At 40.2% G+C, this 25,808-nt stretch overlaps 1 protein-coding gene across 3 annotated transcripts in view; it reads right to left on the bottom strand.

Annotated features, from left to right (window-relative positions):
* The window catches only part of dnajb13 (DnaJ heat shock protein family (Hsp40) member B13), a 61,330-nt gene extending 37,269 nt beyond the window's left edge, over nt 1-24,061 (bottom strand). Inside the window, exons 1-4 of one of the 3 annotated variants that reach the window (XM_069891815.1) lie at nt 23,902-24,057; nt 20,227-20,330; nt 16,221-16,382; nt 13,080-14,272 (exon numbers count right to left, since the gene is read on the bottom strand). In XM_069891815.1, coding sequence (XP_069747916.1) covers nt 14,235-14,272; nt 16,221-16,382; nt 20,227-20,330; nt 23,902-23,969 — 372 coding nt within the window. In that variant the 5' untranslated portion in view covers nt 23,970-24,057 and the 3' untranslated portion in view covers nt 13,080-14,234. Of the gene's footprint in view, nt 1-13,079; nt 14,273-16,220; nt 16,383-20,226; nt 20,331-23,838 lie in introns of those variants that run through there. The other 2 variants (XM_069891811.1, XM_069891812.1) reach the window with 2 other exon arrangements.
* Nucleotides 24,062-25,808: the final 1,747 nt, after the last annotated feature.

Genomic DNA, 25,808 nt, shown 5'->3' with positions numbered 1-25,808 from the left:
GGAAGTGACGAGTTCACAGATGGTACGTGATACAGTGGTTTGATGGGCTTTGGTGGGGTCTTGTTGGAGGGGTAAGTAAGAGGAGGTGTCTGAGAGTTGTGGTCTGACTTCGGCCACATAGAGGTCAGTGCACCAGACCGTTACAGTGCCACCCTTGTCTGCACATTCAATGGTGAGGCTCAGACTGTTTCAGAGGGAGTGGAGGGCCAGGCAAACCAAGTGGGTGAGATTGGAATGAGTGAGGGGAGTAGTGAAGTTGATACAGTTGATATCACAGCATTAGGTGGAAATACTAAGGTCCAGAGCAAGCAGAAGACCAAAACAAGGTGTCCAGGAGGAGGAAGAAAGTTTAAAGCAGGAGAAGGGATTTGTAGTGGGGGTGGAGAATCGTGGTTGTGGAAGTAGGCATGTAGACAGAGCCGATGGAAGAATTCAGCATCATGGTGTGCGAGAAACTCGTTAAGGTGTGGACAAAGGGAGATGAAGGTGAGGCCTCCACTGAGGACAGAGCTCTCAGAGGGGAGGGTCGGAGGGGAAGGTCGGAGGGGATGGTGAAGACCAGTCAGGGGTTAGGGGGAGGATCAATGTGGTGGAGGGTTTCAGGAAGGGAAGGAGGATGGGGTGGATCAGTAGGTGGAGGGAATGGTCCAAAGGAAGATAGGGAGGTTTGGGAAAGTCAGAGAGTGGAGAGAGAGAGGCCTATGCGCTCCCAGAGCCAGAGTGGGAGTTTACGATGGATCCTTGGTCCTGTAGGTAACAGGGGACAGGGTGGAAACCCCTGTCCAAAACTCAATTCTGTAGGTTGCCGAGTTTAGGGTGAAAATTCACATCAGAGGCTCTATCCTAAAGGTCACCGGGGCCCAAAACACAGACCTATGTGTGAAGCACGGTCCTGTGGGCCAACAGGTTCAGGGTGAAAGTTCATGTCAGAGACTTGATCCTGTAGGTCACCAGGCAAAGGTGAAGACCCACATCAGGCGTTCCATCCTGTAGGTCACAGGGGCTGAGGTGGAGGCCTGCATCAGGAGCTCCATCCTATAAACCTCTAGGGCCAGAGTGGAGATCTGTGAGTGAGGTCACCGAGGCTGCAGTCTCCAGGAACGTGAGCTTCCAATCCTTGATGGATGCCAGGTGTGCGTAGAATTGGGGGTTGAATGTGTGGATCTGGTGGAGGATGAAGTGTGGGAGAGGTCCGTGGCAGATCATGGCGAGTGAGGTATGGGGCTATGGTAGCGAGAGAGCAAGGGTCCGTTGGCACCTGTACAAAGAGGTGAGGGTAGTCTGTAGGATACAGTGGGAAAAGCGAAGAGAACAGGAGTCAATGCAGAGCAGGTACCTGAGATCCTGGTGGGGGTTAAAATGGAAGGCTTGGAACTGGAGCTGGAGTCCACATGCTACCAGATGATGGTGGAGGCATATAGCCAGGAAAGACACATGGTTGTGGAAGCGAGTCTGGGTAAGAACATGGTCATAGAGCTTGAGAGCAGCAGGGAGTGCAGATGGGGGAGCAGTGAGAGACACTCTCACAAAAATCGAAGAAAGGTAGGCATCCCTTGAAGAGATTTTGCAGTGGATCAACTGAATTGAATGAAACAGAAAAGAATGCAGTAAAAACACACCGAAATGTTGGAGGAACTCAGCCGGTCTTTTCAGCATCTATTGGAGACAAAGATACATCGCCGACGTTTCAGGCCTGAGCCCTTCTTCAAGGAATAAGCTAGAAGCAGGAAATCTGTTTCCTTATTTATCAAGAGCTCTGATTTATTCACTGTGAGTTGACAGCTTATTTTTCCATAAATCTTGTCATTTTTTTTAAAAATGGTCTATCTAAATATGTGCAAAGCTAAATACCTCCCTCCAGTAAAATCTGAACTGAAAAGTTAGTCTAAATTATAAATGAATTCATTAAATAATTTGATAATAAATAACTAAACATGCATTAGGCAGCAACACTTAAGCAGCTGGAGCAATGATGAATGAATAAATCCCTTTTCAAGCTTGATGGACAATATTATATTCAATAATTTAAATGCAACAGATTTTAGGATAAATTGTCTTGCTTTTACTTGGAGAAGCCACTGTACTTTATTTCCTCTGCTTTTTGCACAGTCAGTTTATTATGTCAATTGACTTGGTTATAAATCATGTGCCACCCATCACTACCACCTCCAAATCACGCAACAAATCATTTTAACAGGTGCGTTTTTAAGCTAATGAATGAATAAAAAATTGGAATTTGCATTTAGAAAGTAACGTAGTAAAGCTTGAAAGAGAAGTTGTTGATGGCCATCATGAGTAGAAACTTTAAGAAAGTATAAAATGAGGGTACGTACTTAGGCTGAATGTTGAAGTGGCTCCTCTACAAAGGACACTGGCTGGTTGCAGTGGTGGATTAACTACCACCTGGACCCTAAACTGAGCTTTAGTAAGGCCCCTTGACCTTGCCCCCCTGCCCTACGGCCCCCACTCTTCATTGAATGGAATAAAGTGAAATTCTTCCATTTATTAGACTTTGGGCATGATGCCCTCACAATTCCAAATTTATCCACTAGGTATGTGCTGGGAATACACTAGTTAGTGTTTGGTTGGAGGAGGGGAGGAAAAATTTCATTAAAAGCGAACCAAACTTTACCTTACAGAAGCCGTCTGCAAGCCCAGAATAATTTGAAAAGTCTGTTAGTTACAAAAGGAGAAATAAAATCAATTCTAAAACAGTCTCGATACAAAATAGCACAGGAGAAGGGAGAGTCTTTTTAAAAAGGTAAACCTTGCATGAGCGTCGCTGCATGAATCAAGCTCTGCTGCAGGAGGTAGATTTCAGACTCGCACGCGCATACAAACACGAGCATTGATTGACAAGTAGCAATGGGACCAATGGAGCCCAAATTGATAGATGGGACCGAGATCCCGCTGCTGATTGACAGGTGAATGTAGTATTTCTGCGACCCTTGATTGACATGTGGACCCAGGACTAACTAGAGTCTATATTGTGGGTTACATTGGAGTACCTGTGGTTCTGACGGGCCCCCTTATCTTCCAGATCCCTAGGCTTCAGCCTAATCAGCCTAATGGTTAATTCACCACTGGTTGGTTGTAAAGTAAGATAAAGATAAAAAAATAATATGTAATAATATTTCCTAATAGTGGATCTAATACACAATTCTCTAACTTTCTCAGAAGTTTGCGGAGATTCGGGATGATATCGGAAACCTTGGCAATTTTTTTACATACATGAGGTGGAAAGTGTGCTGGTCGGCAGCATCATGGCCGGGTATGGGGACAGCAATACCTTGGATCAGAAAACCCTGCAAAAGGTAGTGGACACAGCCTAATATATCTCAAGCAAAACTCTCCAAACCAATGAGAAAATCTACATGGATTGTTGCGTCAGAGAGCAGCAGCAATCATTATAAATCCATGCCACACAGGACAGGCTGTTAAAATTAAATAAAATTTAAATTTAGACATACAGCACAGTAACAGGTCATTTCAGCCCACAAGTCCGTACTGCCCAATTACACCCAATTAACCTACACCCCTGGTAAGTTTTGAATAGTGGAAGGAAAATAGAGCCCCTGGGGAAGACCCATGCAGACAGAGGAAAAATGTACAAACTCCTTACAGACAGCGTAGGATTCAAACCCCAGTCCGGTGTCTGATCACTGACACTGTGAAAACAGGTCGACACTGTGAAAACAGGTCTACAGCAGAGGTCATCTCACTGGCTCTACACAAAGCCTTGAAACACCCGGACTGCAAAGATGTATACATCAGGATGATCTTTATTGATTACAGATTGGCCTTCAACACCATCATCCCCTGAAAACTGATCAGAAAACTCCAAGACTTGGGAATTAACACCCCACTGTGTAATTGGATCATGGATTTCCTCACCTCCAGACCACAATCAGTGAGGATTGGTAAGAACTTCTCCTCCACAATCTACATCAGTACCAAAGCACCACAGGGATATGTTTTTAGCCCCCTGCTTTACACCTACGACTGTGTAGCTTGGTACTACAATAACACCATCTACAAATTTGATGACAAAACCACAGTAGTGGGATGAGACAGCATATTAGATGGAGATTGAAAACTTGGCTGAATGTTGCATTAACAACAACTTTGTGCTCAATGTCACCATAACTAAGGAGCTGACTGTTGACTTCATGAAAGGAAAGACAGAGGTATACAATTCAGTGATCATTCAGGGATCATAGGTGAGCAAATTTAGGTTGTTGGGAGTCACTATCTCGTAGGATCTTTCCTTGACCAACACACCAATGGCATCATAAAGAAAGCACACCAGTGCCTCTTTTACCTCAGGAGTTTAAGACATCACCTTACTTTTTGTTCACTATTTTAAAAAAATTTATAGTAATGTTGTAAGATGGTTATAATATGAATGTTTTCACTGTGACGCTGAATTTTATGACTTGTTCCTGACAATAAATCCTGATTCTGATTCATATTCTGAAATGACAAGAAGTTTTCAATTGCTAATCATCAATCAAGAAAATTATTACATATCCATTTAGTCTTTGTCATTGGGCCATCCCTCCATCCTTGTCAGTCAAAAATACTTCTACAAAATTATTACTGAACCAAGTACCTGAGGGTTTCAGAAAATATGGGGAGCTAACAATTTAGTTTACTTGCTTGTTTGCATAACTAAATTAGAAAGATAATTGTGAAGAACCTTTCAAGCAAATTCAGAAAGAAGTTAATGAATTTTTCATGGTGAAGATTAATCTATTTAAATCTGCCAGCTGCACTTGAAAACATGGCTGAATGGCGCACCAACAACTTTGCACTCAATGTCACCAAAACCAAGGAGCTGATTGTCGACTTCAAGAAAGGAATACCGGAGGAGTCACGTGATGGAGTAGTGGCCGGACGGTGAACTCCAGCCCTCTCCAGAAAAGTCGGAAAAAACAAAGGAAAACACAAAGGCACAAAAATAAAAATTAAAGTAAAGTGAGTATAAAGGTGGAAAGAAGATGGCGACGAAAAAAGAAAAATCGAAACCAACGGTAAGAAGAGAGGAAGAGAAGACAACAGAAGAAGAAGGAGAAGGCCTTACCTGTTCGAAGAGGCCCGCGGTGGAGAGAGAAACCCGTTCCCTCAGGTTGGTAGAAAGTGGACTACAAAAATGGCTCGCTGAGCTGAGTAAAAGTGCGCAACCGCGCATGCAAAAAAACACACCGACGGGAGGGGTGACCAGCTGGGGAGTCGATCTCCACAGCCGGCAATGACAGCTGCAGAACAGCTGCAGCAAGAGGAGAACATAGAAGACAACGAAAACAAGAAAGAAGAGAAGAAAAGGACAACAAAGAAACAACAGATGGCCAACCCAGAGGAAGAAGAAGAGGAAGAGGAAGAGTACAGTGAAATAGAAGAAGAAGGGAAAGGCAAGATAAAGGATATACTTTCTCTTATTAAAGAATACATGGAGTCATTTAAAGAATGGCAAGCACAAGAATTTAATGATTTAAGAAGAATAAACAATACAGAAGAGAAAATGAATAAAATAGATATGACCTTATCAGAAATGGGAAAAAGAATGGACAAGGTGCAAGAACGAGAAGCAGCAGTAGAAATGGAGGTAGAGGACTTAAAAAAGAAATTAGAGGAATCTAATAAAAAAGTTAAAGAGACACAAGAGCTGTTAGCTCAGAAAATCGATATAATGGAAAATTATAACAGAAGAAATAACATAAAGATAGTGGGCCTTAAGGAAGATGAAGAAGGCAAGAATATGAGGGAGTTTATAAAAGATTGGATCCCTAAGACCCTAGGATGTCCAGAACTACAGCAAAAAATGGAAATAGAAAGAGCACATAGAGCATTGGCCTTTAAACCACAACCACAACAAAAGCCAAGATCTATTTTAGTAAAATTCCTAAGATATACTACAAGAGAAAAGGTACTGGAGAAAACAATGGAAAAAGTAAGAGAGGGCAACAAGCCATTGGAGTACAAAGGGCGAAAAATCTTCATTTATCCAGATATAAGTTTTGAACTCCTGAAGAAGAGAAAGGAGTTCAATACAGCAAAGGCGATTTTATGGAAGAAAGGGTATAAATTTATACTAAAGCATCCAGCGGTATTGAAAATATTTATTCCAGGACAGCAAAACAGACTATTCTCAGATCCAGAGGAAGCACGAAAATTTGCAGAACAATTACAAAATAGACTGAGAGATGAAGACGTGTAACAAGAGTACAAAAGACTGCGAACTAAAAAGACACATAAGTTTTGAACTCCTGAAGAAGAGGAAGGAGTTCAATACAGTGAAAACGATCTTATGGAAAAAAACTATTCTAGGATCCAGAGGAAGCAAGGAAATTTGCAGAACAACTACAAAACAAACAGAGAGATGAAGACATGTAATAAGAGTAAAAATGAACACGATTTATATGTATGTGGGTAAAGAGGTATATGTGTGTATATGTATAATGTGCATACATGAATGTATCCGTATTTAGAGGAAAATATAGATAGTATAGACAAGAATTAATAAGGGAAGGAAATGGAATAGAGGGAATAAGGAGGGAATTAAAAGAGTGACCTTTGTTACATATGAAAAGTGAAATCTTTTCTTGGGGGGGCTGGGTGGGGAGGAGTTACGGTCACTGCAAAATCAGCTGACGCTTGCGAGTGAATTCGCAAATCCAAATGGAGAGGAGAGATGTGGTTGTCCAACAAGGGATAAAGGACAACTCAGGAGGGGAAGGGGAGATTGGGGCTAAAGAAGTTTTAAATAGGAGAATAAGGAAAATGTTTGATGTTTTAGGAATGTTGTCTTATAAAGGGTTCAAAACAAGAAAACAGAAATGGATAAGAAGGAAAGGTAATGATGGAGAAACGGAAAGGGAAGATAAACAAAGTATAAAATGGCTACGTTGAACTATATGACTTTAAATATTAATGGAATACATAACCAAATTAAAAGGAAGAAACTGCTAAATTTACTGAAAAAAGAAAAAATTGATATAGCATTTGTGCAAGAAACACATTTAACTGAATTGGAGCACAAGAAATTAAAGAGAGATTGGGTAGGACACGTAACAGCAGCATCGTATAATTCAAAAGCAAGAGGAGTAGCTATATTAATTAGTAAAAATGTGCCATTTAAAATAGAATTGGAAATAATAGATCCAGCAGGGAGATATGTAATGATAAAATGTCAGATATATTCGGAGTTTTGGAATCTACTCAATGTATATTCACCTAACGAAGAAGATCAAAAGTTTATGCAAGATATCTTTTTGAAGATAGCAGATACGCAAGGGAACATATTAATAGGAGGGGATTTCAACCTGAATTTGGATTCAAATATGGACAAAACTGGGAAAAAAATTAACAGAAAGAACAAAGAAACCAAATTTATAATTAAATCGATGGAAGAAATGCAACTTTTGGATATATGGAGGAAGCAACACCCAAAGGAAAAGGAATATTCATATTACTCGGCTAGACATAAAACATACTCAAGAATAGACCTATTTTTGTTATCAGCTCGTATGCAAGATAGAGTAAGAAAAACAGAATATAAAGCTAGAATACTATCGGACCATTCACCCTTAATATTGACAGTAAAGTTAGAGGACATCCCTCCAAGAATGTATAGATGGAGATTAAACCCCATGTTACTTAAAAGGCAAGGTTTTAGAGAATTTATTGAAAAACAAATTAAAATGTATTTTGAAATAAATACAAAATCAGTGAAAGATAAGTTTATACTATGGGATGCAATGAAAGCATTCATTAGAGGGCAAATAATAAGTTATGTAACCAAGATGAAAAAGGACTATAATCAGGAAACAGAGCAGTTGGAAAGGGAAATAGTAAATATAGAAAAAGAATTAGCAATGAAGGAAGATACAACTAAAAGAAGAGAATTGGCGGATTAAAAAAATAAAATATGAAACACTACAAACATATAAGGTGGAGAAGAATATAATGAAGACAAAACAGAAATATTATGAACTAGGTGAAAAAACGCACAAAATCCTAGCATGGCAGCTTAAGACAGAACAAGCTAAGAATATGGTATTGGCATCAAGGAAAAAAGACAAACAAATTACATATAATCCAAAAGAAATTAAGGAAAACTTTAGAGAATTCTATGAACAATTATACCGAACTGAAAATGAAGGGAAAGAAGGGAAAATAGATGAATTTCTAACTAAAATTGAGCTACCAAAACTACAAATAGAGGAACAAAATAAATTAACAGAACCATTTGGAATAGTAGAAATACAAGAGATAATAAAAAAATTACCAAATAATAAGACACCAGGAGAGGATGGATTCCCAATAGAATTCTATAAAACATTTAAAGACTTATTAATTCCGCCCCTCCTGGAAGTAATCAACCAGATTGATAAAACACAAAGCTTACCAGATTCATGTAAAACAGCAATAATTCTTTTCTTTGGCTTGGCTTCGCGGACGAAGATTTATGGAGGGGGTAAAAAGTCCACGTCAGCTGCAGGCTCGTTTGTGGCTGACAAGTCCGATGCGGGACAGGCAGACACGATTGCAGCGGTTGCAGGGGAAAATTGGTGGGTTGGGGTTGGGTGTTGGGTTTTTCCTCCTTTGCCTTTTGTCAGTGAGGTAGGCTCTGCGGTCTTCTTCAAAGGAGGTTGCTGCCCGCCAAACTGTGAGGCGCCAAGATGCACGGTTTGAGGCGAGATCAGCCCACTGGCGGTGGTCAATGTGGCAGTCACCAAGAGATTTCTTTAGGCAGTCCTTGTACCTTTTCTTTGGTGCACCTCTGACACGGTGGCCAGTGGAGAGCTCGCCATATAACACGATCTTGGGAAGGCGATGGTCCTCCATTCTGGAGACGTGACCCATCCAGCGCAGCTGGATCTTCTGCAGCGTGGACTCGATGCTGTCGACCTCTGCCATCTCGAGTACTTCGATGTTAGGGATGTAAGCGCTTCAATGGATGTTGAGGATGGAGCGGAGACAACGCTGGTGGAAGCGTTCTAGGAGCCGTAGGTGGTGCCGGTAGAGGACCCATGATTCAGAGCCGAACAGGAGTGTGGGTATGACAACGGCTCTGTATACGCTTATCTTTGTGAGGTTTTTCAGTTGGTTGTTTTTCCAGACTCTTTTGTGTAGTCTTCCAAAGGCGCTATTTGCCTTGGCGAGTCTGTTGTCTATCTCATTGTCGATCCTTGCATCTGATGAAATGGTGCAGCCGAGATAGGTAAACTGGTTGACCGTTTTGAGTTTTGTGTGCCCGATGGAGATGTGGGGGGGCTGGTAATCATGGTGGGGAGCTGGCTGATGGAGGACCTCAGTTTTCTTCAGGCTGCAATAATTACAGTAATACTAAAGCAAGGGAAAGATCCACTCACACCAGCGTCAAATAGACCAATATCTTTACTTAACACAGATTATAAGATAATAGCTAAACTATTTGCAAACAGATTAGCAGAGTATGTACCGAAAATGGTAAATCTAGACCAAACTGGATTTATCAAAAAAAGACGCACAACAGACAATATTTGTAAATTTATTAACTTAATTCATGCAGTAGAAGGGAATAAAGCACCAACAGTAGCAGTTGCTTTAGACGCAGAGAAGGCCTTTGACAGAGTAGAATGGAATTATTTGTTCTAAGTATTGCAAAAATTCAGTTTACCGGAGAAGTATATTAATTGGATTAAAGCATTATATAAGGGACCATTAGCGAAAGTGACAGTAAATGGACATGTATCAAAGCAATTTAACTTAAGCAGGTCAACACGGCAGGGATGCCCACTATCACCTTTATTGTTTGCGTTAGCTATAGAACCACTAGCAGAATTGATAAGAACAGAAAATAATATAAAAGGGATAAAAATAAAAGACAAGGAATATAAAATTAGTTTATTTGAGGATGATGTTATAGTATACTTAACAGAACCAGAACTATCAATAAAAGAATTATATAAGAAATTGAAGGAATATGGAGAAGTGTCGGGTTACAAGATCAAAGTAAATAAAAGTGAAGCAATGCCTATGAATAATGCGGATTTCTCAAAATTTAAGAAGGAATCACCATTTAGATGGCAAATGCAAGCAATAAGATACCTAGGTATACAAATAAACAAAAATCTTGGCCAACTATATAAACTCAATTATTATCCACTAATGAAAAAATTACAGGACGATTTAGAGCATTGGAAAGATTTACCACTAACACTAATAGGAAGGATAAACTGTATTAAAATGAACATTTTTCCAAGGATATTATACCTATTTCAGGCATTGCCAATACAACTGACAGAGAAATTCTTCAAGGAGTTAAAGAAAATAATAAGGAAATTTTTATGGAAAGGGGGGAAACCGAGGATAGCACTAGATAAATTAACAGAATGGTATAAACAAGGAGGCTTACAACTGCCAAACTTTAAAAATTATTATAGAGCCGCACAATTAAGATACCTATCAGATTTTTATCAAACAAGGGAAAAGCCAGATTGGACTAGATTAGAATTAGATAAAATAGGGGAAAATATACCTGAACACATATTATATAAATGGGATGAAAAATTGGTACAACATAGAAGTTCTCCAGTATTACATCATCTACTCAATATTTGGAAGAAGATTCATGTAGAAAGAAATAAAACAAATTATCAATTACCAAAACTAATATTGACGCAAAACAAGTTACTCCCTTTTACAATAGATAACCTTTCCTTTAGAGAATGGGAGAAAAAAGGGATTAAAAGAATAGAAAATTGTTTTTCAGGAAATAGATTATTATCCTTTGAACAAATGAAAGATAAATACAATATAACTCAAGATACAGTGCTGGTATATTACCAATTGAGATCCTACTTGAAGGATAAATTAGGAAGCAGTTTGAGTTTGCCAGAGGGAAGTAACTTTGAATATGTGATTACAGATACAATGATAATCAAAAGATTTATAACAAATATGTATATTAAACTGCAAGAAAAGGAGAATGAGGAAACAAATGGTAAAACTAAACAAAAATGGGAACAAGATTTAAATATAAAGATAAAAAAGGAAACATGGGAGAAGTTATGCTCTGGAACGATGAGAAATACAATAAATACGAGGTTATGTATGATACAATATAACTGGATACACAGGCTATACATTACACCTCAAAAGTTAAATAAATGGGTCCCAACAGTATCTGATAGATGTTTTCGATGTAAAAAAGAAATGGGAACAACAATTCATGCAATCTGGACATGTGCGAAAGTAGAAAAATTTTGGGAAGATCTAAATCAGATATTAAATAAAATAACAGAAAACAATATACCAAAGAATCCAGAGATCTTCCTCCTAAGTAACATATAAAACAAAGAATTTGGAATTGATTTGGAGGATGCACAAAAAAGATTTGTTAAGATAGCTCTAGCCGTAGCAAAAAAATGTATTATGTCAACCTGGAAATTGGAAGATAATTTGAAAATACAACAATGGTATATAGAAATGAATAAATGTATTCCATTAGAAAAAATAACATATAGTTTAAGAAATAATATTGAAATATTCAAACAAATATGGGAGCCTTACATGAAACACAATAGCGAAAACCTACTGGGGACAATCACTACCTAAGTTAACGGAAGGAAAAGGAAATGAAAAGAATGGACTCAGTGGAATTTCTGGTGTATTTTTATTGAATGACTGGTTTAATGTATCCTAGATTTTGTACCTTAAAAGGACGGGAGGGGGGAGGTAGGGAGGGTGGGATGGGAGGAGGGAGGGGTGGGGGAGAAAATGGCACTGTATATGTGTGAAAAGGAAAAAGTGTGTATCATGGTTAATGTGATTTATGGTGTGAAAAATAAAAAATTAAACAATTCAAAAAAAAAGAAAGGAATACCAGAGGTATGTGATCCAGTGATCATTGGGGGAAATCAGAGGTGGAGAGGGTGAGCAAATTAAGTTCCTGTGAATCACTATCTCGAAGGATCTTTCCTGGATTCAGCACACTAATGGAATCATGAAGAAATCACGCCAATGCCTTTACTTTCTCAGAAGTTTGCGGAGGTTTGGTATGACACCAGAAACCCTGACAAATTTCTATAGATTTGTGCTAACCGGTTGCATTATCGTCTGGTACAAGGACACCAATACCCCTGAGCATAAAGCCCCCAAAAGGTAATGGACGCAGCCCAGGACATCACAGGCAAAACCCTCCCCACCATCGAGAACATCTACAGGGAACACTGCCATCGGAGAGCAGCAGCAATCATCAATGATCCACACCACTCAACACACGCTGCTGCCATCAGGAAAGAGATATAGGTGCTGCAAATTCAGGAACAGCTGCTACCCCTCCAGTATCAGGCTCCTCGACATCAAACTCAATCAGAGACTCATTTAAGGACTCTTACTTGTGCACTTCATTGATTTTCTTTTGTTCTCTCTGTATTGCATGGTCACTTTGTTTACAGTTATTTTAATTGTTTCTATGATTACACTATGTACAATTTATTTTTTGCACAGTTAGTGGTATTCTGCCATGCCTGCAGGAAAAAAGAATCCCAGGGTTGTATGTGATGTCATCTATGTACTCTAACAATAAATTTGAACCTTGAACTTTTGATGGTGACTATTTTATGCGCTGCCTGTACACTTGAAGACTCATAAAGTCATACGTCTTTGGGTCTGATTTGGCAGATCTACAATAACAATAAATGTAGCCGATCTATGAGATGTGGGAGGAAATGACAGCATCAGGGAAAATCCACATGGCCACAAGCAGCCTCTATCCTCAAGGACCCCCTTCACTCTGTTACCATTGGGAAAAAAGTACAGGAGCTGAAGACAAACACTCAGTGATATAAGGACAGCTTCTTCCCTTCTGCCATCAGATTCCCAAATGATTAATGAACCACTGATACTACCTCATTTTGTCTTTTTCTTTCTCTTGCATTATTTTTGTTATTTTGAAATGTGGTTTATAGAAATGTTTGCTCTGCCATTCTGCCACAGAATAACAAATTTCGTGACATGTTCATGACATAAATTCTGATTCTGAGGTTAATGTGCAAATGCTGCGCAAGCAGCACACATGACTGAATGTGTGTCACTAAAACTGTGAGGCAGTAGTACTACCTGCTGTGGCACTGGCTCACCCCCTAATGTTGATTTATCAGAATCCATTCTCTGGTTCAATAGGCATTAAGGGTGGCATGGTTAACGTGGCGATTAGTGCAAAGCTATTACAGTGCCAGTGACCAGGATTCAAATCCTGTGCTGTTGTACATTCTCCCCGTGTCTGCGTGGGTTTTCCCTGGGATCTCCAGTTCCCTACCAGCATTCAAAACGTGCATGGATGTAGGTTAATTGAGTGTAATTGAATAGCATAGGCTCATGGGCTCTTAGGCCTGTTAATGTCCAAATTAAAATTAAATTTAAAAAATTTAAATTTCCTGTTTAGCTTTGCTAAATGAACCACCACATTGAAGTTACAGAAGATGCCCACAAGGTAGCCCTAAAATCATTTTATAAGATGCATTTTCAACCTCGAGCCTCAATATTCCAGTAAGAAAACTGGCTTTGAATAACATTACTGGTACATTGCTGTTATCACATTAAAGTTATGCCTTTAATTTGGGGGGAAAAAAATACAGCAGGAATGCCAGTTTTGGGTCAGTGGTCGATCCCTTGTTTCTGAGTCAAAAGGTTGGGTCTGAGGAAAGAATGCAGTTTTAGCAGATCACTTTTGAATTATTTGTGAAATTATTGTCTCACTTCTTGTTTGAGGTCTACATAAAAATCCCAATTATCAAAATAGTCTCAAGATTTGGAGAAGTAAGAAAAAATGTCTTTTGTTAGAAATTATTTGATCAGTAAGACTCGGGGCCTTACTGCAAAGGATCAAATCAGAAGGACTGTTTTCGATAACTTCATACTTTTTAAATGGGGGTCAGCAGTTGGCTTACTGAATGTTCTATTCTTTCTTTGGCTTGGCTTCGCGGACGAAGATTTATGGAGGGGGTAAAAGTCCACGTCTGCTGCAGGCTCGTTTGTGGCTGACAAGTCCGATGCGGGACAGGCAGACACGGTTGCAGCGGCTGCAGGGGAAAATTGGTTGGTTGGGGTTGGGTGTTGGGTTTTTCCTCCTTTGCCTTTTGTCAGTGAGGTGGGTTCTGCGGTCTTCTTCAAAGGAGGTTGCTGCCCGCCAAACTGTGAGGCGCCAAGATGCACGGTTTGAGGCGATATCAGCCCACTGGCGGTGGTCAATGTGGCAGGCACCAAGAGATTTCTTTAGGTAATACTGCATCAAAAGACAAGTTAGAAATAAAAATGTTTGTTTTTATCTTGCATTATTTTAAATAATCTAGGTTCCAAATAGATAAAGGATACCAGTTGTAGAAAGGAGTAATATCATCTTGTTTGAAATCAATTAGTATATTTGATATCTGGAAAAAAAAATTAAAAATCTATCCATCTCAGGCCTCCTGCACTGTCATAATGGACCCAATGTAAACGATGAATAGCATTTAATTTTCCGCCCATGTGCACTGCAGCCTTCTGTGCACAGTACTGAATTCTAAAATTTCAGATAACTTCTTTCTGTTTGTACCCGAACTGCCCAGTTCTGCTGCAGATTGTCAATCTGTAATATTAGTCTCTTTTTCCTCTCTCTATTTCTAATAACTCAACATACCTTGATGAAGGACTCAAGGTCAAAATGTTGCTTATCTATGCATTCTATGGATGCATAGGAGGGCAGGTCTTCTTAACTATTTCCAGAATTTCCTTTTTTTTCCCCATTTCTCTCTTTCATTATTTAGAGTATTCGAATTATGTATAATAATGCAAGACAGTTGCAAGAACACTCAAATGGAATCTGGAAATCCACCCACATAACACAAAGGTGACTTATTATCTAGCATATTAAAACAACCATTTACAAGTCAAGGAAGTAGTGATCGAATTGACAGTTCTCTAGGCCTCTGCTTGAATGGTACATGCAATTACAGTCAGAGTCACAACCGAGGCATTCAAGACTGGAGGCAGTTGTAAAGCTATTGTCCATTGTTAACTTCTGAGTCATGAGTATTATTGGAGAAACATTCATCAACAAAATATGAAACCACCGAGAAGCAAAAACGCAATGCTGGAAAAACTCAGTGGGTCAACAGTACACTTTACAAAGCAAAGGTCAAGATAGATAAGCAACATTTCGACTTTGAGTCCTTTATCAAGTTATGAACAAAATGTGGGTAGATGCCTGAACAAAATGATGGGGAGGAGGGATAGGGGAGGAGTGCCACAAGAAGGAAGTAATAGGTAGAATAAGGGAGGGAGGGCACAAGAGAAAACAGGGGGAGGTGGGATGGCTCTGTGAATGGGGAGGGAAGGGGGTCTGGGCATTCTCCAACTTGACGTCATTAACATCAACTTCTCCGGTTTCTGCTAGCCTACTCCCTGTTCTAACTCTCTTCCCCATCTCTCTTTTTCCCTCCAGCTCTCAAACCTTTCTCTCTCCATTTACAGAGATATTCCTTCCAGTGGTAAACCACTGTTATACCATGATTGGCTGCTACCAACTGGACACACCTCCAGAGACTGATCCTGCCCATAGTCCCTTGCATGCTACCCTTTCACTTTTGCTCTGATCAGTCAAGGAGGGGGATGGTTGTTTGATAGTGTTCTGGTCTTTAGCTATTAAAAGCCTAATTGTTTCACTACTCAGCCTTTTGTGAATTATTGATGGTATATCACCTCCCTTGTTTGTTGGTGTGCCCTTACTCCCTTATCCACCTCCTGCTCCTCCCCCAGCCCTGCCCTCCACCATTTTGTTTGGGAGCCTGTCCACATTTTGTTCATGCCTTGTTGAAGGGCTCAAGCCCAGAATGTTGCTTATGTATCTTAATCTTTGCCACATAAAGTACACTGTCTGACCTGCTGAGTTTCTCCAGCTTGGTGTTTTTACTTCAATGAGAGTGTCTGCCGACTTTTGTGTTTTACTTCCACCCAGAAGCCAATGGATGGAAAGTTTAAAACTCGCAAATGATACAAAAGTACATTTTCTTTCTTTACAAGAAACAAATACAGTCCACCTTTGATTGTTAACATTTGCTTTCACACATTGGCAGTCTCTTCCAGCTGGCAAGTATAAACAAGCAGTTTGTTCATGACTCTACAGATAGAAGTAGCATTGTGTTCTAGGTACATATCACTTTACACATTGCTGTTTCAAAATGTAACAAATGTACCTGCAAATGGATTATCTCCTCCAAAGAAATCTCTGAAGATTTTGTTGGCATTGCCATGAAAAGTATATCCAGTGGTCCAAGCACCGGTGTCACCAAATTCAGGGGGAATGCCTCCCTTCAAGCCTTCTTCACCAAATTTATCATAAGTAGCTTTTTTCCTCACTGAAAAAAAAGTGATAAGGTTATATATTTCTCAATTATTTGAATATCTTGGCACCAAAACAAAAACAATCTTGTTAAAATTTCAACTGAATATACACAAGAGCACATTTTAGACACACACAAAGAGTACATAGAACTTAATCCATATCTTGGTGTTTTCACAAATGAACCCATATAATTTTTAATTATCAATGTTATTGTTCACATAGACTGAGATAAGCATCAATTAGTTTTATAGTTTAGAAGATGGCATCTAAATCAGACTGCAGTGGGGTTACAAAAATTCATTACAATTAAGCTTTCCAAAAATAATAACACGGATTCTGGGGGATTTTTGTGACTTTGCATTTTCTTACACAACAATAAAATACTTACTTACAAACAAACTGGAGCACCACACTCGTGGGTCAACCGTGCCAAGCGCAGCTTGATGAGCTGACGCTAGCTGGTGCAGACAGCTGGCTGCGGCACCTCAAGCTTGGCAGCTGCCAGGAGGAGCCAGCTGCCCAGCGAATGGTGTAGTGCTAGAAGCCGGGTGGCCAACGGGGTTGTCACAGCCCGCCCCAACCTCACGCAGATAGCCGTACTGATCTCCCTGCAGCTTGCACATTGGTGCAGCTTGCTTTCCACTCTGAACAGCTGGCTTCTAGGAGGATTGTTACCTGGAGGGAGCTGCCAAGAGATGAAAGCCAGCCAGTTTCTTTGGGGCATGATGGGGGTGGCTGGTGTCTGTGCAGGTCAGTGGATGAGGAAGGGGTGGGGGGGGGGGGGGGTCAAGTGGCGGGTTGTTGATTGGATTGTTTAGTGCGGGGAATAAATGGGGAATCAGTTCCGGGCAAGCAGCATGGGTGTGAAGACCAGCCTTCTGCCCCGTGTCCCACTCAGCAAACAAACTTCTGACAGACTTCCATTGCCAGAATGTGGGCTTTCAGTGAACAAGAGGATGGAAGGGGTAAAGACATATTGGAGTCTCACAACCTGTATCCGCAACATGCGTGTGGTGGTGGTGAGGGGCATGTAAAATATAAACTATATTGGGTGGTGCTGGCTCTCATCCTGCTGTATCTCTTCTCCAATGGGAGCAGCTGAAAGAGGCTGTGTGCAGGGTGGAAGGAGTACTCAATGCACCCTCTTCAGACAACAATCCTGGTAGGTCACATCGATGAGGGGAAGGGAGACTCCAGTGATCCTTCCTGCCACTCTTGTGGTCCTGTGGATTGATCTCCGATCCATTTCTCTGCAATAACTGTACTGTGATGCATCCAGCCAGGACGCTCTCAATAGAGCTCTGATAGAAAGTTGATGTAATGGAGGCCAATAGCTTTGCCTGCTTCAGTCTTCTTAGGAAGTGCAGTCACTGTTGCGCCTCCCTGACAAGTGAGGACATGTTGAGTGTCCACAATAGGTCACTAGTTAAATGAACTCCAAGAAACTTGGTGCTCTCCACTTTCTCTACTACAGAGTTGTTGATGTGTCATGAAGGGGGTCATTCTTGGTCTTCCTAAAGTCCATGATCATCTCTTTCATCTTGTCCACATTGAGACTCAAGTTGTTACTCTGGCACCATTTCATGAGATTTCCACCTCTTCTCTGTGGGGCGACTCATCGTTGTTGGTGAAGAGGCTAAACTACTGTTGTGTCACCTGCAAACTTGATGAGACTGTTGGAGATGGATCTGGCGATGCAGTCGTGGGTTAGCAGCATGAACAGAAGTGGGCTGAGCACACAGCCCTGAGATGCGCCAGTGCTCAGTGTGACACTGCTCAATATTCTGCTACCGACCCGGTCAGACTGTGGTTTTTCCGTTAGGAAGTCCAGGACAGCTTTTCCAACAGTCTCTGAAGAATGATCATATTAAACACCAAGCTGAAGTCAATGGACAGCAAAAGGCAACTTGAATTAGTGTGGCATCAAGAAGTCAAGGTAAAATTTAAATTAATAAACACCAATGAGTAAACACTTCCTAGAATCAGAATATTAATCCACTTGGTTCTCAGATTCAGTATGTTTAGCTGCTTCATCAATTACCCTCTTCCTATCACAATTATCCTGTAGAACAGTTGGAAGTTGGCAGGTACGACATTGTGGCCAACTCTGAGTCATGGCTGAAAGATAACCTCAGCTGGGAACTAAATATCTGAGGAGACACAGTGTATCGGAAGGACAAGAAGGTAGGCAAAGGGGATAGGGTGGTTCTGCTGGTTAACAATGGAATTCAATATTCAGCGAGAGGAGACATAGGTTCAGGCACTTGGTATTCATGGTGAAGTAGAGAACTGGATTCGACAATGGCTGGATAGGAGAAGCCAGAGAGTCGTGATGGAAGATTGTTCCTCAGACTGGAGCCCTGTGACTAATGGTGTGCCTTATGGATCAATGCTGGGGCCATTATTGTTTGTCATCTAAATCAATGATATGGATGATAATGTGGTAAATTAGATCAGATGACACTAAGATGGGAGACATTGTGGACAACGAGGAAGGCTGTCAAAGCTGGCAAAGGGATCTGGGTCAGCTAGAAAAATAGGATGAAAATGGCAAATGGAATTTAATGCAGAAGTGTGAGGTGTTGCATTTTGGATGGACAAACCAAGGGAGGACAATAGTAGGGCACTGAGTAGTGCAGTGGAACAGAGAGATCTAGGAATACAGATACATAATTTGAAAGTGGTGTCCCAGGTAGATAGAGTTGTAAAAAGAGCTTTTGGCACATTGGCCTTCATAAATCAAAGTACTGAGTATAGGCATTAAGTTGTTACGGCCAAGTTGCATAAGATATTGGTGAGGCCATATTTTGTGTTAGAAAGATATCAATAAGATTGAAAGAGGGCAAAGAAGATTTGCTATGATGTTGCCATGTCTTCAGAAACTGAGTTACAGGGAAAGGTTAAATGGTTAGGACTTTATTCTCAGGAGCATAGAAGAACGAGGGGAGATTTGGTAGAGGTACACAAAATTATGAGGGTAATAGACAGAGTAGGCTTTCCCCACTGAGGGTAGGTGAGAGACAAACCAGAGGACATGGGTGAAGGGTGAAAAGGCAAAGGTTTAATTTAGGGGGAACTTCTTCACACAGAAATTAGTGGGAGCGTGGAATGATCTCCCAGCTGAAGTGGTGAATGCGGGCTCATTTTAACATTTAAGTAGAATTTGGGCAGGTACATGCATGGGAGGGGTATGGAGGGCTATGGACTGGGTGCAGGTCAGTGGGACCAGGCAGAATAATAGTTCAGCACAGGCTAAAAGGGCCAAAGGGCCTGTTTTTGGTGCTGAAATCTTCTATGGTTTTATGGTTCTAACAAAGGAAAGCATAGGCATCTAACCCAATAGTTTCATGGAATGTCAGGGTCAAGCATTTACTCTCAATCAAAAATAGAGTAAAGTTCATCAATTGGACATTTATTTATTTATTCTGGTTGTGACGATCTTCCTGTTGTGTTGACCATGATGGTAATTCAGGTGGCAGAAGACACAGCATTATTTTGAAACTAAACTGTATACTGTGACAGTGTATAGCTATGAATAGGAATAATGGATCTTTCTCCAATCCCAGCACTGTTTTAAAAATTTGATTTAATAACACTGCCCCATCACAAAAAAATATATTTTCTTCTCAATAGAAATGCATGGAAAAATTTCCATGTTGAACTGGAGGATTAAAATTTAGTAATGGCTTAAATGGTATTGCAAAAATCACAAAAGGATTTAAATTAATTTGCATTTCAGTGTCAAAACCAATGAATGCTACATGGTGTGATAAACATAAATAAGCATTAAATATCTTTTAGCTGATTTTTTTTACTATTGTAGGCCGTGAAACCATGCAAAAAGTCACAATACTCACAATCACTGAGAATATCATAGGCTTCTGCAATCTGTAAGAACTTTTCATCGGCACATGGATCTGTACTTCTGTCTGGATGATACTTTAAGGCTAACCTTCGGTACCTGCAAGGACAGAATCACACTCTCAGCAAAATATAAGATTTTTCTCACTATCCATCCATTTGTGAAGGAAGGACAAAACATACTAAATAAATCTCAACATTGTTCAATGGAAAAAAAATGCATAAAATTATTCACAAAATAAAGGCCAAGCCCACGACGCTGCTTCAAAGTTCCTTTGTTTTTAAAATAGATCTGTGAATTTTCAAATATCTTGTGCATTTATCAAACTTACAATGTGATCAATACTTGGAAAACAATATGAGCTTATATTTAATTGGTTACACTGGACAATGAAGACTTTTAGGTGTATTTTATGGATTTCGGGCTCCTGATCATGAAAATCACCGTAAAATTTTCCTATTGCATGCTATTTTTTAAATATCACCCATTTTTGTTATTTCCTGTCATAGTTTAAGTCTACTTCAAGCATTTAAATCTATGAAGTGCAACATATCATTGAAAATTAATGTTGTACATTCGCATTTGGGACTTCTCCCCTGCTGATCTTGGTGCAGTCAGAGACAAACACAGGGAAAGATTTCACCAGGACATTTTGACCATGGAAATGCAGCATCAGGGTATTAGAATCCATCAATGCTGGCCGACTATTGTTGGACACCGAAGTGAGAGGCATCGGATCCCAGTACAAATGAAAAGCATTTTTAGGTCATTTGAACTAATGCAATCTGACTCCATCATTATGATATTAAACATCTTAAATTCAATAAAATTGAATTTAATGTTTCTTCAACTTCAAGACAAGAAAGTTTATTGTCATCGGATTGTAAAAGAACAACCTGACAAAATAGCATTTTCCGCTCCTCAATGCAAAACTTGCAGACATGCAACCAGACAAATAATACATACGCAAGACAAGTATTTTACCTCTGCAAATATATCAATAAATATTGTTTTGTAAATATGAGAGTCTTGGGATAGTTAGTGTGCGCAGTTCCTTTGGTCGTTCAGCATCCTCACTGCCCATGGGAAGAAGCCGTTCCTCAGTCTGGTGGTGCCGCCTCTGATACTCCTGTATCTCTTCCCCGATGGGAGCATGAAAGATGCTATGTGGAAGGTGGAAGGGGCCTCCTTCAGACAATGAACCTGGTAAATCACGTCTGTGGGGGGGGGGTCAGGGGTGGGTGGGAGACTCCAGTGACCCTCTCTGCCACTCTTATGGTCCTGTGGATTGATTTCCAATCCATTTCTCTGCAGCAACTGTACCACATTGTGATGCAGCTGGCCAGGACACTCTCGATAGAGCTCCTATAAAAGGTTGACATAGGTCACTAGTTAAGTGAACTCCAAGGAACTTAGCACTCTCTACTCTCTCTCTTCTACAGTGTTATTGATGTGCAATGGAGGGTGGTCATTCCTGCTCCTCCTGAAGACCACGATCATCTCCTTTGTCTTGCCAAATTGAGACTTGGGTTGTTTCTCTCATACCATTTCATGAGATTTTCCACCTCTTCTCTGCAGTGCGACTGATTATTGTCGCTGATGAGGCCAATTACTGTTGTGTCATCTGCAAGCTTGATGACACTGTTGGAGTTGGATCTGGTGATGCAGTCGAGGGTCAGTAGTGTGAACAGGAACAGGCTGAGCACACAGCCCTAAGGTGCGTGATGCAGCAAATCTAAAATTATCTTTGTATTCAGCTTGGAGTTGCAAATCATAATCCTTAATTTATTTTCAGGAAGCAAACCTATTGAAAAGATTTGTTGTCCAGTGTTATCAAAGAAACTTGTGCATGGCAAAATATGGACAGTTAAAAAGGATACTGAGAGAAAGTAGCAAGCTGGTGGAAGGACTGTTGAATAAGTTTTCAATAAATTTCAATAGGATTACAGTCGAAAAATGCATTTTAAGCAAGAAGAGAGAAAAAAATGGAAAGCCTAAAGGAATGCTTAATGAATGCAATTCATGAAAAATCATTGTGCCGTGCTGATTTTAAGACAAGTTTACCCCACTTTACAAAAGTAGAGTATTCCTATGAAACTTTTCGTACGCCAAAATGGAATAAAGCAAAGACCAATTCACTACTATTGAAAGCTATTTTTGTAAAAGCAAAAACCATTCAAATTTCTTTGTAAAAGTGAATTTGTATAACGTGGGGTATACCTATATTTAAAACTACATGTCATCTTTCATATCCCTTTCCTAATATCCCATTGTGTTTACAAAGAAAAACCTCTGAATTGTAATAATTTTTACATTATAACTTTAAGGTTTTTTTTTTCAAAAATAGACTTCATTCACAATAGATTATTTACAAAAAAAGGAACCATTCAAAGTCTCTTCATACGTCATATCCATACATTTCCATTATTATACATTAACCATATAACCATAAACATATAACCATTTACGGCGCGGAAACAGGCCATGTCGGTCCACTCTCTATTTACACCATTGCAACCACTGCAGCATCTCCCCTCTGTTGTTTGAAGGGTTTTTCCTCAGTTTCAGCCCCTCAATGCCCAGTGACAAAGGACTCTAGATTGTGGTCCTTCCCCATAGCACCTCCATGTTGGCTGCACCTCAGTGCTTCCCTCAGTACATTCTCTTGTCGCATTCTCTCACCATGTGCTTCAAGACCAACAAGTTTCGAGCAAACCAAAGGGTGCCTTTCACCAAGTTGATTGGTTCCAGAAGTTCTAGATGTCTGTCGGCGTGCACGTCCCCAGGAACAGCCCATAGATCACAGAGTCCTCTGTCATGCGGCAACTGGGGATGAACCATGCAAGGACCCTTGCATCCTTCTCCACACACTCTGAGCAAATTCACATTCTGCAAAGAGGTAGTAGACTGTCTCCAGTCCACCACAGCCATCTTGAGGACAACATGCTTTGTGGTTAATGTTCCTATTGTACAGGAAGGATTTGACTGGGAAGGATCCTCTCATCGCCAGCCAGGCCAAATCCTGGTGCTTGTTAGTGGGCACTGGCAATGAGGCATTTGCCAGATGACCAGGACTGCCACTCTGTCGAGGGTGTCCTGGCCAGCTGCATCACAATGTGATACAGCTGCTGCAGAGAAATGAATTGGAAATCAATCCACAGGACCATAAGAGTGGTCTGCTCAAAGAAACATCCTACAGTATCCATCAAGTCCTCACCTCCCACTCTCTGCAGGATATTCCGTGCTGACCACTGCCTGATGTCCTTGTAGTCAAAGGTGTTTGTCAGGAAACCATTTCCATGAGGGATAGTTGGAGTGGCAAAGTCCAGCTGACTGGGACATTGCACGGCAACACCTGGGGCAGGCAGAACCCAGCAAATAGTGGCATGGACCCCTTGTACTTTGGTTCCACACACAGCTTGATGCATCCATACACCACAGTGGTCAGCAAGGTGAGGGTCACATAATCATTGGGTATGTCCTTGCCCTGTTTGGCAACTTTTACATGGAGAACTTTCAGACCCTTAAACTAATGGCAGATAATATGAAATAAAAGGCATAAAGCAGTTTTTAAAGGAAGAAAGCTGTCCCTCCTCTCTCCTCTCACCTTAAATGATCACAAGAGTCTATACACATGGTTGTACAAGCACGTGATCTTTTAAAAACTCACGCTTTTTTAATATCCGCATCTTTTGCATTTCTAATAATGCCCAGTATGCTGTAGTAATCCTGTCCCATCTTCACACTTTTTAGACTTGAATGAAGTGGGCCTCCTCACTTCTGTTTTCTTCCCAGCAGACCTCGGTTGCCTCAGCAACGGCTTGGCCTAGAAGATGATGACGCAGGATCAGAAACCATGGTTACCACTGCAAGGCCTTCTGGGAATTGTAGTGCTAAGAATACAATTGTAAAATTATTTCATATTCTATTACCTTTTTAAATTTGTTAGCAAACACTTGTTAATATATTTCATTATTTTTTGTTATGTTTTAAAGATGCCAGCTTTAGAAAGTACTAAACAGTAAAAGTCTTCAAGTATTCACCATTCTACTAATTGAAACAGGACAATTTACTGTTTAATTCAACTCTGATTTGGATTCGGAAAACTAAATTAAGCTTCTTGTTCAGTTTGAGTTTTACAACATGTGGATCGAATATAATAATTTTTTTTTCCACTTAAGCTTTACCTGAAAAGATGCTGATAAAAACAAGAAATATTCAGTGGATCAACCAGCTTCTGTGGAAAGGGTAGAAAAGTTACGGTCTGTTTCAAGTTCAGCACTCATCATCGGAATAGACCAGTGTTTTATTTTCATTGCAACTTTTAAAAAATTTATCCTGCTGTTTAGGTAAGGGTTTAGCCAGTGTAATTCGCTGATTATTGTGTAGAATCCATGTGTTTTAATGCTCAAACTGAAAAATAAGTTTAATTTAAATGTACACATCAAAATGAGTGCTTTATCTTTCAATCTTTAAAAGGTTGGTCCTGGCAGAGGCCCTCAAAGAAACTTTATTTATGACTGTCTTCAAGAAAGAAGGCAAATTTGATTGCAATGACCACACAGGTGTATTTGCTGTGTGACAACTTCAAGATGAATGTCAAGATCTGCATTTTTTTTGCCCTTTTTTTGGCCATGAAATAGCCTTCTACTCTCAATTGAGAGGGATTGTGGAGAATCCTTCTCAGAAATTCATCTCAGTTTTATATCTGCTATACAAACGTGCGCAAGCCATCATTCTAATCAATGTTCTCTTTAACCCTTCCAATATTTTTCAGAACCTTTCTTCCTACAATGTTGTGCCTCATTTACCACATGCATCCCACTGGAGCTAATCAACGGAATGAATGGAAAATTGTCAAACTTTTTAGTGTTGAAACAAAGTTATTCAAACCTAGTCATAAGCTGCTATAGAATTGGCTTGCCTGTAGAAAGCAGAGAGTAATCTTGAACAGAAACCATTCTGCCTGGAGGTCAGTGACTTGTGGAGTTTTGCAGGGATCTGTTCTGGTACCCCTACTCTTTGTGATTTTTATAGATGACTTATATGAAGAAGTAGAAGGATGGGTCAGTAAGTTTGCAGATGATACAAAGGTTGAAGGAGTTGTGGATGGTGAAGAAGGCCTATGGGATGCTGGGCTTTCATAAATTGGAGGATTGAGTTCAGGAGTCAATTGTTCATGTTGCAACTCTACAAATCTCTAATGAGACACACTTGGAAATGTTCAGTTCTGGTCACTTCATTATAGGAAGGATGTGGAAGCTATGAAGAGGGTGCAGAGGAGATTGACCAGGATGTTGCCTGAATTGGAAAATAAATTTAAAAGAGGCAAGGTTACCTTATCTAGGACTTTTCTCTCTGGAGCAAAGAAGGATGAGAGGTGACTTAATAGAGGACTACAGGATTCAGAGAGGCATAAATAGGGTAGACAACCAGCACATTTTCCCGGGAATGGAACAGCAAACACCAGAGGACATTTGTACAAAGCAAAGTTTAGGGGAGACATCCAGGAAAAGTTGTTTTTTTTTTACATAGAGAGTTGTGGGTGCCTGGAATGCCTTATCAGGGGTGGTGATG

Source organism: Narcine bancroftii, chromosome 7 (genome assembly GCF_036971445.1).
Source record: "Narcine bancroftii isolate sNarBan1 chromosome 7, sNarBan1.hap1, whole genome shotgun sequence".
NCBI lineage: Eukaryota > Metazoa > Chordata > Chondrichthyes > Torpediniformes > Narcinidae > Narcine > Narcine bancroftii.
This window is presented reverse-complemented; position numbering and strand designations above follow the sequence as displayed.